This window comes from Myotis nattereri (assembly GCF_964212035.1).
Source record: "Myotis nattereri genome assembly, chromosome: 6".
Lineage (NCBI taxonomy): Eukaryota > Metazoa > Chordata > Mammalia > Chiroptera > Vespertilionidae > Myotis > Myotis nattereri.
Window position 1 is genome coordinate 71,838,607 of NC_138081.1, and position 15,118 is coordinate 71,853,724.

Sequence of the window (15,118 nt, forward strand, 5' to 3'; positions counted from 1 at the left end):
AAACATTAATCTATTCTTTGAAGTTAGAGGTGCAAGATGACAGCAAGATAACAATGCTGCTAATTAGGTATTTATTTCATGTACCACCAAATTACTAGATTTTTGTGTTCTGAATTTGTAAAAATCTGAAATTAGAAATTCGGAAAAATAACCATTTACTCCATTTCAGATGCAAAAATTATTACAGATTACACAACCACCAAATAAAACCATACACTTAAGAGAATATATCACTCTAAAGGAAATCATTAGCAGGCAAAATGAGTACAATAAAGGTCTATTAAAAAACACTATATAAAATGAAAACAGTCTTGAAAACTTTGAAATGTAAATTCTCCTCTGATCTTATTTCAAAGGGGAAAGCCTATAAAATAATGTCATCATTGAGTTGTGGGATATTTTCTGGAAATGTCTCTAGCTGCTTTGAAAGCATCTTCTGCCTATTAGTTTGCTGGTGGAATGGCAAGAAGACACCTGTGTGCCCTAGCCGGCTTGGCTCAGTGGATAGAACGTTAGCCTGCAGACTGAAGGGTCTCAGGTTCGATTCTGGCCAAGGGCACATGCCTGGGTTGCGGGCTCGATCCCCAGTGAGGGGTGTGCGGGAGGCAGCCGATCAATGATTCTCTCTCATCATTGGTGTTTCTATCTCTCTCTCCCTCTCCCTTCCTCTCTGAAATCAATAAAGAAATATATACATTTTAAAAAAAGAAGACACCTGTGTCTACCGCCACACATCTTACACACATGCCTCCATCCTCAACTCATCCCACCTGTTGTTTGAAAAATCAATAAGTGCCACACTATAAAGGATTCAAATTTTACAACTTAAAAAATATCAAAAGAGTCCCACTGGTGTTGCTCAGTGGTTGAGCATCGACCTGTGAACCAGGAGGTCATGGTTTGATTCCCAGTCAGAGCACATGCCCGGGTTGCGGGCTTAATCCCCAGTGGAGGGCATGCAGGAGGCAGCTGATGAATGATTCTCTGTCATCATTGATGTTTCTATCTCTCCCTTTCCCTTCCTCTCTGAAATCAATAACAATATATTTTTAAAACACCAAAAGAAAACCAATATATTGATAACCATGACAACAACAAAGTCTTGTATTTCAGTACTGAAAAAAAGTGGAAAGTTATACCGTACTGCTGGGAACCAGTACTGCAGTCACCGACTGAACATTTAAAATGTCTTTCCCACCTATATTTGGAACCTTAAAATTGTCAAGGGTTAGCCTCTTTTTTTTTCAATTAGTAGAAACTTTTCTTCACAGATCCACTTGCAGTAAAACAATGAAGTATAGGATTTAAATTAAGTGGTGTAAATTACATGTCAAGGTCTCCAGAGAGAGTTGTTCTGGGGCTCCTCAGCCTTGGAAGACAGAGTATGCCTGTCCTCACAGGGATCCTTCATCATCTATAAACCACCATTCGTCAAGCTACTTCTCTGTGGAGACATCTCTGCGTGAAAGGGCAGTATCTGTACCCACCCACCCCCAAGAAGCCCCGTTTGTAAAGAAGCAGGCATTTTCCCAAAGAGGCTCAGAAACTGCTGATGATGATGACAATGACGGTTTGTGTTCTTCCATTTTGGTGAGTTCTCTATAACTGTGTAAGTTGACGCATTAGAGGTGGGAGGTTCCTGGTAGAAGGGAAGATGCTTGCTTCTTTATTACACCGTGTCTGGCCTCAGTTATAACCATGGTCCCAGAGACTGAGGAATACTAGCTTCCCCCACTTCAACCTCCTGTGTGTGTATAAGGCCAAGTGTCAAAGTTGTGTTTTTTTGATCTCTACTAAGGTACCTAATCATAATATAGTTGTAGTCACAGAATAACATTAGAATAAGCCTTAGCTGGGTAGCTCAGTTATTAGAGCCTTGTTCTGATAGGCCAACATTGTGGGTTCAATCTCTGCTCAGGGTACATACAAGAAGCAAGCAATGAATGCATAAATAAATGGAATAACAAATCGCTGTTTCTCTCTCTCTCTCTCCCTTTCTAAGTTTACTAGTACTTTCTACTGTCCACATTTTTGATCATTTGCTTTTCATAATATTACTATCAAGATACCTAGAGTACTGTAGACATTAGAAGACCATACATAGAGTGGTGGCTCAACGGCGGTAACATCTATTTATACATGGATGATGACAGAAAAGGCTTTACAGAAGTGGTGCCTCTGGGTTCTCCTTAAAACTAGGCAGGTGATGAGCAGGTGGATGGTGAGAGTAGAGAAGAGCAGCATGAGTAAAGACAAAGGAAGGAGGCACAGCATGCTGGGGAATTTCAAGCAGTACCACGCGTGTGGGTGAAGCTTAGGCTGTGTATGGTGTCTAGATAAGAATTGAATCTAAGCCCTGGATAACTCCCAGATTTCTGGCCTATTCCTGCAAAGTAGTGTCATTAATAAAGACAGAAAACATAAAAGAAGGAAGTGTTTTATGATAAGAAATTACCTTTTTAAAGATTTACCTCATTCGTGCTCCCACATGCATATATAGACACACTCTTTATTCCTAAAGTTGAAGCCAATTCTGCTCAAGACTCTCCTGGCATTGTGCTCATACCCTTAGTATTTTCATAATACATCCCTAAAAGAGAGTATAAACTCTCCCCTGCCTCTTTCATTTCTTTAGATTCATAGGCATCGAGTTGATTTCTTTTACGCTAACCATGTCATCCATTTGTTACAGTATCACCACTATGATAAGTTTCATCATCAGAAAAAAATAGCTTTAAATAAGGAAACAACACACATAGGAAGAATATTTCTGTTGTTTCAATTAAACCTGAACATATAATCATGTAAAATACATATAATAAAAAAATTAAAGGCACTTACCCACTTGCCTCACGCTCACTGTATATAGTCTCAAGCCCTCATCCAGGGACTCATTATTCTTTAAGAGCTTCTGCTGAATGACTTTTCCTTCTAAATTCAGATTGTTGGTAGCATTGTAAACCAGAAGGGCCCAAATCGCCAACCTAGGGAAACATTGTAAATAGAACTGTTGTTGGGTTGGCTGTTTTTATGTAGAAAAACAGAACATTTGGATATGGCAGTAACAGGGATGACCATAAAGTGCTGACACTAAAAAGATATTCCAAGGCACACAGAGACTTCTATTGCTGTATAAATGATAATGTCAAAAATATCTCAATGTAAATGGATTTTATAGGATATTACTTTATAATGCTCATATATCACATCACTCCATTTCTTTTTTTATCATTTAAATTGACTTTTTAAAATGTATGTTTATTGTTGAAAGTATTACAGATATCCCTCCTTTTATTCCCATTGACCCCCCTCCACGCAGCACCTGCCACACCATCCCATGCCTTCACTTCACTATTGTCTATGTCCATGGGTCATGCATATATGCATATTTCTTTGGTTAATCTCTGATTTTTTAAAAAATTATTTTTAATAACCCATTTCTTTTGCAAAACACTCTTAGTAATATTTTATAGCATACATGCAAGAAAGGAACATATGGTTAATTTTAGTTTCTTTATAGCCAAAAATAAAGTTTGTCAGAAAAATTGAATTTCAACAATCTGACTACACTGACTTTTGAAATTATTCGTGTGTTACAATTTCTCCAGAATTGTGATAACTGATTTTCCATCACAATGGAATATTTGCAAATACTTTGCATGGTGAAAAGTTACAAAATAGAGTCAGTGATTGACCAGTATATTAAGAAGTTTATAGACTTTGAATGTTTTAAAATATATATACTTCTATGGGAAACAGAGATGTATCCTAAAAGTCCTATCCAAACTTTTGGCTCTATAATTTGAAGTAATATAATTTTTGGCTGAACTATAATCACAGCCATAGTCAACAGCAGAAATAAAAACTATTAATTTAACATTGAGGGAAAATTAAATTACATTATTTTGTCAGGTAGAAGAGAAATATTTTCCCTTATATGTGAAAACTCTGGGTTTACAACAGAACTTTAATCTTTGTATTCTGAGGAGAAATGAATAATATGGCATAAGTCACTATATTATCAATATCAGTGACTGTCCACATGCCAAAGTCACTGATTTCAAAATAACTATGAAGCACTCAATAGAGCAACACTGTAGATTTTATTTATAAAATTCTGGGGGTACCAATAAAAATGAAAAAATCAGAGTATTAATATATTTGTGGTGCTAAAAAGAAAAAGTAAAATCTTTGCTATTGAAGGTTAGGGGAAATTAAAGAAGAGTTCTATTTTCTCCCTAAATACCTGTACTAATCTCAAGGACAAAATGCTCTACTGTTTTCATAATTCACTTTGAAGGGCTATTTATCTCCAAAATGATGTACTACTTAATGTTCCTGTATAAGACACATTTCAAGATGATTCAAACATAGGTTTGAGTGAACTGGCATAATAGTTTTTAACATGGCTTATTAAAAAAAAAGTAACCATTGATTAAATTATCATTGAAAAATAAGTTTTGCCACTCCAGTTACTGAGAACTTCAAGTTGGGATTGTGACCTTATACTTCCCTTGAATATTGAGAACATAATTAGCACAATGTACTGTTGAATACCCAATTCAGCAATTCAAGAATAAGCACATATTGTTACAGGTCTTATCTGGATGGTTTTCCTCTCTTATCCTGAAAACTAAAACCATTTTGTAGCTCTACAAAGTCAAGTTCTATCTGTTGTTAGCATCAATCATTCTTTATTTGAATAAACCAGTCTCTTTGGCTTTGGCTTCCTGTCTGTCTAGGCGATGGGAGTGTGATGGTGTTATCTGAAGCTCTGTCTGTGTTAAGTGTTACAATCAAATTGAAAGGAAAGTTTGGGGGGAGAAAAGGGTATGTGTAAAACTAGTAGACTATGGTTTTAAGAAAACTATGAGAGACTATAAACGTTTATTAAGAGCATTAGAAAGTAGGAAAAAAGAGGGGGTGGGAAACACTATGAGAATAAATTTTCAAACAACGTCAAAAGTTCATACCAAAGAAAAACTAAATGTGTGGATTTTCTTAGATACACTGTCATAGTTCACTCTCCCTATAATTTTCTGTGAAGTTACCCAGTGGTTTGACAGACAGGAAACCGAGACTCCATGATTTTAAATTTCTTTCAAGCAAGAGTTTCTGAGGTGTTGACATGTACTATTGTTGGCTTACTGTAGTACTGTCAGGTAGTGGAAGAATTACAGTAAATGGACTAAAGAGGGCAAGGCTGACCCCCTAACAGAGTCTACTATTGGTGATACCCAAAACTAGGGTGACCCTAAGTGCTAGAGAGTAACCAGCAAGGGATCCTGATCACTGCTGGATTCACTAGTGAAGGCTCAATATGATCTAGCAATAAGGATTAGAGGAGAAGTTAATTGGCTAAATAGAGGAGAAACATCCATTAAGAATATAGTATTAAAATATATTACTCTAGCCCTCAGATCATAAAGGAAAATGAATTTGACAAAATAAAAACTTTCCCTAATCAGATGGTTCAATCTAGTCTGTTGAATATATACAGAAATAAGCTTCAAATATAATGTTAAAGAATTTTTTTTTTTTTTTTTTTTTTTTTTTTTAGTGTTGAACAGAAAAAGAACAAGAAAACTTGCTGGTTAACTCTCATATGAAATTTCATTTTTATCTTCTTATAATAATAATATGTCACCTGAAAAGAAATTTTATTCCATCATTATGGTTGTAAATCCATAATTTAAATTCAGTCGATTAAAACAGAGCAAGACTTATATAAACTTTTGCTCTTCTAGTAATTATTTTTTAATTCTATGGAGATGCAAAATAGTACATAAACATAATTAAATTTATTCCATTTAGGAGGTTAGGTTGTTTTTCAGTATATGTCATTCTGAATTGCTGGCTTTTTTATATGCCAACTGATTATATACGGTGAATTATCCATTAAATTATCTGCCTGTTTAAGTCATGATCTTGATATAAGTTTAAAATGGAGACTTCAGAAAATTAACTGATGGTTTCAAATGAAAGACATATTTTGGCACCTATTGCCCATATTATTATATGATGCTATCATACATAAATGCCTTATTTTAAAAAAGCTAAAACAATTTTATTTTTCTTTGAAGGTATCTTTGAAATGAGATGTAAATGGTTACTATAAAAATAAAACTGGAAATACTAAACTAATAATTCATCCATTTTAAATATCCTACTTCTGAATTATTTTTCATCAGATGTATACTTGTATCCATTCTGCTATATTAAAGTTTCAGCTATAAGAAAGATAGTAGTGTGCATTAATGATAAAGAAATATTCTAAACGTGCTATGTGATTAAAATGTTTCTCTCTTATCTTACTGTTTTAATTTCTCTACCAGAGAGTTAAACAGAGGGCAAGAGGCAGGGTGTTATACATTCTGTAAGACTTTCTCAGTGTTACCTTTGATCAGTCCCAATGCTTCGCTTGACTTTAATCTTGTCTTCTCCTGAGGTCAGGTGTAAACTATAAATAAAAATACGTAGATTCATTATCATCCGATATGCTATTACTACACCACAAAATTTGAGGAGATGAAAGAAAAAGGCAGAATGTACATTCTAAGGCAGTATTTCCAAATGTGTGTTCTGAGTAGTTCTAGTTTTTTTCAGATGCGCATGACAAAAACTAGCTGCACAGTCAAATAAGCTAAGCAACTATGTTCCCTTGCTTTCTTTTCAAGGTACACATGCATGTTAGTATAATACTAAAGCATCTGAGATATATAGAGTGGCTTCAGATTATTTACTAATGTACTTCCTGAACTCATTTGACCAATTGATCCCTTTCTCTGTGTTATTGTGTCTCTTGGGTACATAGAATATATGCTTAGGGTTCACAAAATACATTTTAGAAAGCTAATTTTAGTATAAAACTGTGAAAACAAGGTCGGAGGAGCATATATGGGTCCAACTATTTGCTTGAGCTTTAGTGAAGTATTTAAATAGAAGAGTGAGAGATAATTTTGAAAAGTTAGGTTACAATCAGACTGTAGATGCCTTATCTTATAAAAAATGGTCTCCAAACTAGGGTGCATGCAACCCAGGGGATGCTCTAGATGGCCTCCTGGGTTCTGAGAAGAAACTAATATTTAATTACCACCTTTTCAATTATGGTACATTATAACATATAATATATTCATCAAGTAATACACACACACACACACACACACACACACACACACACACACACAAAGCCTAATATGCAAAGTGTCTCCTCAGGAGTTCGCTATGACAAGCACTGACCACCAGAGGTGGCACAGAATGAAGGAAGGCCCCGGCCAGCAGCCAGAAGGCCCTGATTGGCCCTGATCGCCGGCCAGGCCTAGGGACCCTACCCATGCAAAAATTTCATGCACCAGACCTCTAATGTATATATAATTTCTTTTAAAATCACAAATATATTTTGGGAGTACAGGCCAAATTTAAAAATAAAATGATTAGGATCCAAAATCAATAATTTTTTTTAAATTACTGCTGCAACACTGAAGCTTTTGTGTAAAGAAACAACATAATATAGAATTGTTGTAGAAAGATTATGAATATGGCACATGTGTGTATTGTGTGCTTGTGTGTGTGGGTATAATCAGAGAAAGATAGAGTAATATAAAATTAGATACTACTTTTTATTTCTCAAATAATTCATCCTGTCACTTACCTGATATTAACCACGTAAACAGTATAGTTCCAATTCTGGAAGGTTGAATTAAGCTGAAAAATATAATGGAAAAGAGTGAGTTTTGGTAAAACTTTTAAAAAAAATCTGAATCAAGTTTCTTCCCTCCCAAAAGATAAGTTGTTATTGGAATAAGACCCTGGGAAAATCCCAGAGAGCAAAAGGAGTGAAAGAAAGGTAAAGATAACAGTTACTACATCACTGTATGCTAAGAACTTTACAAATGTTCTTTTGACCCAAAACAACGAATGAGATAGGTATTATCTGCCCCTGCTGCCTTTTCAATGAAGAAACTGAGCTTAACAGAGATGGAATAGCTTGCCCAAAGTAACCCAACTAAGAATGAGTAGATTCCAGATTGGAACTCAAGTCTGTCTGGAAACACTATGCTTTCCCCTCCAGCTCATATTATAATGGGCTGCCAAGTTAGTGCTAACACTGAGAACTAAGCTGTGAGAGGGAAGATGGAAATGATAAACACTTCCACAGTCTTCATTCAACAGACACCAAGGGGGCAATGGCATGTTTTCCTAGTAATTACAATCTCATAAAAGTATTAGTCCTAAGAAAAATTATGTCAACCGTATAAACCTTTAAATAAACAAGAAGTATATTCAACATTTTGGGAGCTATGTTAATTATTATTTGGTTATTTAACAGTCTTTTTAGGTCTCAGCACCAGACTTTTTAATGAAGCAATGATTCTTCTCATTATAAATAATCAATTTTCATTATGCATTGTCCAATACAATCACAAAACAGGATTTCCTCACTGATGTGAAATTCTCTTATTTATATACCACTCCCAAAGGGTTTCTTTTTTAGGTCACTTCTCACATACACATTTAGCATTACTTGCAAACATTCTAAAATTAAATGTAAATTTTATGAAACTCTGGCAATAAAAGCTAACTTTTTATATTGTAATAGTAATAATATGAATCAGGGACACCACTTATATTTCCTCTGTTATCAAGTATCTGCTTTGGTATCATGCATCTTAAGCTGATAGTGTCCAGCAAAGCTTAGCTTCAGATGAGAATGAGCCTATGTTGAAAAGCATTCCTGAAATAAGTATAAATGTAAAATGATACCTCTCTAAAGCAGATTCTCCGTGAAAACTAATTTTTGAGATTCATAACATTAGATGTGGTTTATTTGGGAATGAAAATAAAGAGTTTTATCTTTTGAAAACACTCTGCTTTAAAAAAAGAACCATGCTAGAAAAAAAAAATGGGATGCAATAAAATACTCTTTCTGGCAAGACCGCTCTCTGTTTAGAAATGAAATATCTTCCAGTGTTTAAATTAATCACTAAAGTTAATGTGTCATTCGAAAAAGTCAACAGTAGCATTTTCTTCAACTTCTATTCAAGAATTTCACTTTTACCCCCAGTTTTGTATTAGAGTTGTTAATTACATACTATTATTTCCTGTGATCAACTTGTTTTAAAGGGTGTAACCTTTAAAAATAAGACTATGTTTTCCTATCATTCAAATACATTACATACATATAATATATTGTCACCACTATGTCTCAAAGAATGGTTTAACTCTCTTTTGCCACCAAGGACACATTTATTAGGCACCTATAAAAAACTATTTTTCTTACTTCAGAATGTATATCCAAGTGACTTTATTCACAACAGCTGTTTAACTGTAATAGGATTATACATAAAAAGTAGTTCAAAGTACCATAGTTTACCATAGATAGGAAAAATTAAAAAAATAATGAAAAAATAATGAAAATCTGTGAAAGAAATTTTTTTATACTGTATAAGGAAGAAAAAATAAAACAAAACATATTAAAGTTTTTAAATTGAAAATTACAAAAATTTTCATCAATATAATACAGGTTAAATAAATTATACTGTAAATATGCATCAACTTATGCAAATAAATGACAGCCACATCATGGAACCCTATGCAGTGTTTTAAAAAAAAAAGGTAAAAGGAGGTCGGTGGGTACTAATGTTATAAATCTGGTAATAACAAAAATAAGAATGGTGTATAAAATATGTTACTTTTAGTGTAAAAGGGATAAAACAATCCTACTTTCTTTTATATGCACAAATTCTGGAAAAACCCAAGAAAAAAAAAAGTGATTTCCAGGTTCATCTCCATGTAAGCTACAAGGATAGGTGGAAGACTTTCATGATACAGTAAGTCCTTGCTTAAAGTCATCAATAGCTTCTGTGACTTTAAGCAAAATTATGTATAATGAAACTCACTTTACCATAGGCTAATTGATGTAAATAAGAATTAAGTATCTATGGCATCTCATCAGTGTTAGAACAAAATGACATGAATGAAATGGCATATTTGAGGACCTACTGTATATCTTTTTATAACTTTTGTTTTTGATACAAAAATTCTCAAAAAAATAATAAAATTTGAAATATATTTTTAAAAATAGTGCTGAAAATGCATGCACATTATAGCAAATAAAGATACCTACCAACACACATTTCCATTTGTGAGGCATTTCTCGTTTGGACATGAATAGTCTATTAGGCTCAGTTTCTTGTCCTTTTTTTCAAATGCACTTCTCTTTCTATGCATAAGCATAATACTTCACGTACTTATCAATTTATACATTTATAATGAACAACACCTATGTACCAGCATCATCTGTGGATTGAGTTAGCCAAATAGCAGGGTCTTTTCCAGATTTCCAGAGGTTAACAGTATAAAAGCAAAAAAGAAATTTTATAAGTTCACTTACCCATTCTGCCACCTTGTTCTGTACTTTGACCTCAGGGTGATGAAGGATGTTTTGAATCACTATGGAAATTCTATAGATAATTCCATCTGTCCATTAGAAATAGGATTTAGCCCATTAATTATATTTCAGAGCCATATAATTATTAAGGTAAATTTACAATCATATAATTTCATACAATTTAAAAGAAACATCTACACAGGTACAGAAAAATTGAGATTTTTTTACTTTATGTTCACTGACCTTTGCAACTTCTTAGAGTTACTGATTATACATATAGATAATTCATTCATTGCTCCTAAATCATCACCTGCACATTTCTTCCTATTTTTAAATTCTATAAATTTCTGATATCTATGGTCTGTAAAGTAGTGACCCTTCATGTACACTTTGGTTTCTTGTAATAAGAACTTATCCTTTTCTTGTACATTATAAAGAGTTGGGCATGTGAACGTGAGTGGGATGATGGGCAGGCAGTAACTTGAAAAAGAACAGGCTTACACATATTTACTACTTCGGCCCCTTATTCTCCCTTTCCTTTCTTTCTCCTCCCCAACAAAACTTTACTTCTACTAAGATATTGGTTTGGATTTCACTTATTTTTTTTTTCATCAAAATTTCATGAATGTAGTCATTTGTACCAAAGTAGAGGGGAAAAAATAATATTTTCAGAAAGAATTTCAATTGTACTACCTTGATTTAAAAATAAAACAATGTCAGAGAAAGTTCTGCTTTTTTTTTGGGGGGGGGCAATCTTTAAAGCAGTATAATACACACACACACACTACACACATACACACACACCAAACTCACCAGCCAGGACCTGCTAAATCTCTCTAGATGCTGGTTACAGGGCACCATGCTAAAATATAATAGGTTACTGAGAAAAAAAAAATTTTGAATCTCCTCTATAGTCAATCATCTTTCTTCATGTTTATGTCTTGGTATGTCTTGAGTAAAATATACATAGAAAATGTAGAAATATGTAATTAAAACAATGGTAAGAAATGGATTTAATAAAGATTTTGGGGAGCAGTACCAAAAAATTACAAAAAGTATTCCTCCCGAATCTACCAAAATGTAAATTGCTATCCAATTACTAAAGGAATGTTTTTCCAATCTATGGGTCAGAATCTTATGCAAAAAAAAAAAAAAAAAAAAAATCACCACTCCAGATGTCATATAAATATATGAAATTGATACAGGTCCAAGTGAGATTAATTTATAAAGATTATGTTATTTTAGCTTCTAAAAGTCTTCAGTTATTTGAATGATCTTGAATTTGTATTCTCTTAAAAATATTCTGAATGGAAATATTGAGAAAGATATTTAAAATAAATAATAATTCGGACAAAAAGCCCTTTATACTCTAGATCTTATCATATCAAAACATGGACATTCCAAGTGATTGAGAGGAAATTCAAATTGCAGAGGTCCAGGATTCTATATTTAGTTCAGATGCCTAGGGATCTTCTGTGAATGTTCCCTGATGCCAGTAGAGCAACTGAAAAGCTGCCACTAGATGGAGATCTAAAGCATGTGTTTGTTCCACAGTAGTGAGCAATCTTTCCCTCTCAGGAAAATATTACAAAATACTAATCATCAGTGTTTTATATCACTGACATTTCTGAAATTTTATAGAAGCATCCAAATAGTTAAGATACTTTTCTTTAAATTTTAAATATTTTCTACCTCACTTTTCTCAGTTTACTGTTTTTATAAATGAGAAAGACATCTGAGGCAGACTAAATCAATTTATAAATATAGTACTCTCCTTGGAGTTACATTACTGAAAGCAAATAAAATATGTGAATATGCCAAAAAACCTAGCATCTTGTGTTACAGATTCTCTTGTGCTGTGGATCATTATCAAGTATTCTCTCTCAGAAGTCTCAGAATGTGGTATTTTTATAGTTAGTTGAAAGCTACTCCGCAGAGGCTACTTGTTATACTTATTTAAAAAAAAATCTGAATAATGTAGTTAACAATTAGTCCTGAGGAATGTCCAAGAGTGAGTTGCCAAAACAAAATAAAATGTCCACCAAAGGGTTGGTGAAAGGGGTTTTGAGTTGCAGCAAAATAACTGGGTAAGCACAGCCCGTGCAGAAAACGCACAATGAAGACACGGATGCAGGCTTTTCTGTGTCATCCTCGCAGTCTTCCCTACAAACGTTACAACTCCCACGGGGACTCAACAGAAAAGCTATTCACAAACCTTCATTCGTTCCAGAGACATCAAAAGATGAATGCTTTTTCCTAGTAATGGCACCCAGGCCAGAAAAATTCATGAGAGACATTTCTTTGGGGAAAAAAGTGTGTAAGAATATATCCATTTTTCAATTAGATAACACTTCTAGCCATGAAGAATATCAAACTACAAATTATTATTTGCCATTACACATGATATTAAAAAATCTTATTCTTGTCTGGAGATCTTTCTCCAATTTAATTTTTCCTTTTTGTCTTCTTAACACACTTTTTGGAGTTTCTTGGAAGATACAGAAATGGCATACTTTACTCTATAGTCAAGGTTGTGAAATATAGATTTGAAAAGTAGATTTTTTTAAAAAATCCTCACCGAGGATATTTAAAAAAAAAATTTTAGAGAGAGAAGAAAAGGAGAGAGAGAGAGAGAGAGAGAGAGAGAGAGAGAGAGAGAGAGAGAGAGAGAGAGAGAGAGAGAGGCGAGAGATAAACATCAGTTACTTCCCACAGGCACCCCAACCAGGGATCAAATACATACAACCTAGGTATGTGTTCTGACCAGGAATCAAACCCACCAGGGCTGAAAGGTAGATTTTAAAATATATATTTGAAAAGATAGATGTTCATTTATAAAGCAAATGTTATTTTAGATTCAAGTTTATTTCTTTGAACTAGTGATGAGACAATTACGATATGACAGTGGTATTTGTAATATGACTGGAGCCCTGCTCATCCTACACACACAATTTCTTTAAGTACAGCTAGATTGATTGTTGGATCAATACAAATATAATGAGAGGATATTTTTTATTTGAGTACTTAAATGCATGTGAGAAACTAGAAGCAGTGTTACCATATCACTTGTAAGCTAGGTTTTTAGAACCGTAAAGACTAACAAAGGTATTTCCTTACTTGGGTTGCTGACCTCACAAAAGTTTAACACATAGTAGCACTGGAGTGATGCTGCAAGAATAGAAAATGTAATTTTGAATGGAAACAAAAATTAATCAAAGAGCTTTTTGGGGAATATAATAGAAAAGGCTAAAAGTTATATGTGAAAATAACTAGGTTATCCAGTAGTTCCTGAAATATCTGTGAAAAGTAGCTTAAAAGATAAGATTTTCTTAGTATATAATCTGAGGTATCATATCAAAGTCCTATTGAAAAAAACAAAAAAAATTCTTGACACAGAAAAACAGGAACATTTCACAAAAGTGGGAAAAGAACATTTAATTGATATATTGAAGAAATATGTCTGATTGTTAACCAATTTCAACCCCTCTCCCCTCTCTGTTGATGAACATAGTAAAACTCTTTGGTAGTCCAGAGTTTAAGAAAGCAGGTAAGGTAGAAAATAGATTTGACAGTTTGCTCATCTTTCTTGCAGTGAACAAAATAAATTCTCTAATACAGGGTGGGCAAAAGTAGGTTTACAATTGTGAGTACATGAAACACTGAGTTTATTCATGTATCATTATTATTTATTAATTACTCTATTATTTTCCATACGAACAACTTTAAACTACTTTTGCTCCACTCTTATATCAGATCATAGGCCTGAGAATGTTCACTATGTCAGATTCTCAAGGAATAAAAAAAGTGCATCGGAAATTGTTGGCAGTATGTGAATGATCTTAGATAGTCCAGGACATGACATCAAATCCCACTTATTCACAAGGTGAACAAGTAATTCTCTTCAATTATTGCAAATTTGACTACATCAAAGAAAAAATCTTACTTAGATTATCATCTATCTCTAACTGTTACTCTCCCTTTTAAAAAAAGACAAGAAAGGCTTTGGGGGCTGAGATGTGAGAAAGCAATAGGATATAGGGAGAATCCAATTACATTGTTTTCATTATATTTATTTTCACTTCTTTTTTAAAACCAGTGGTTATGCTTTAATTCTACAACAGTGATATCAATTTTTCCATCCAAATAAAAATGTTTAAGCAAAAAAAAGTGAGCCAATTTAGAAAAAACCTATGAAATGGATAATAGAGATGGTTCAAGGATGCGATTAAAAGATGGTATACAAATTTGAGTACACAATTTTGAAAATATTTCTACTACATGATAACCTATGAATATTTTTAAATATTTTAAAATGCTAAGATTACATTTTTTATCAAGAATCATCTGAATTAGAATATTTTTCTTAAATGTGGTCGCCAAACCATTTCAATTGACTTTAACATCTGCTTGCTTTGTTGAAACTCCAATAAAGGCTATGACGCAGAGAGATATGGAGTAAACAAGGCTCTCTTCAAGAATGTCAGAAATGACACGACTGGGTGAATACAGCTCTACTCCACCAAGTCAAGGACTCTGAAACATCATATAAATGTTCTTGGGCAGTAGAGGATGTGCCAGTCCTGGAGGGAGAATGCCACAGAGGCTCTTTGTATGTTCATACAAAGAACGAAGTACTTCGTTAGAATTATAATATTCCCATCTACTGGCTGGCGTCCATGTGAAATATGCACTGGAAACTTCAGCTGCTGTTGCTTTCTTGGGGGTTGC

General features: G+C 33.6%; 1 protein-coding gene across 1 annotated transcript in view; it reads right to left on the bottom strand.

The window, feature by feature from the left end:
- Positions 1–15,118, bottom strand: part of ADGRG6 (adhesion G protein-coupled receptor G6) — a gene marked incomplete at its 5' end in the record, with an annotated part of 124,668 nt that overhangs the window by 36,173 nt on the left and 73,377 nt on the right. The window contains 4 exons of the mRNA XM_081094812.1: positions 2,842–2,984; positions 6,398–6,460; positions 7,652–7,704; positions 10,394–10,479. Of these exons, the coding sequence (XP_080950938.1) occupies positions 2,842–2,984; positions 6,398–6,460; positions 7,652–7,704; positions 10,394–10,479 (345 nt within the window). The remainder of the gene's footprint in view (positions 1–2,841; positions 2,985–6,397; positions 6,461–7,651; positions 7,705–10,393; positions 10,480–15,118) is intronic.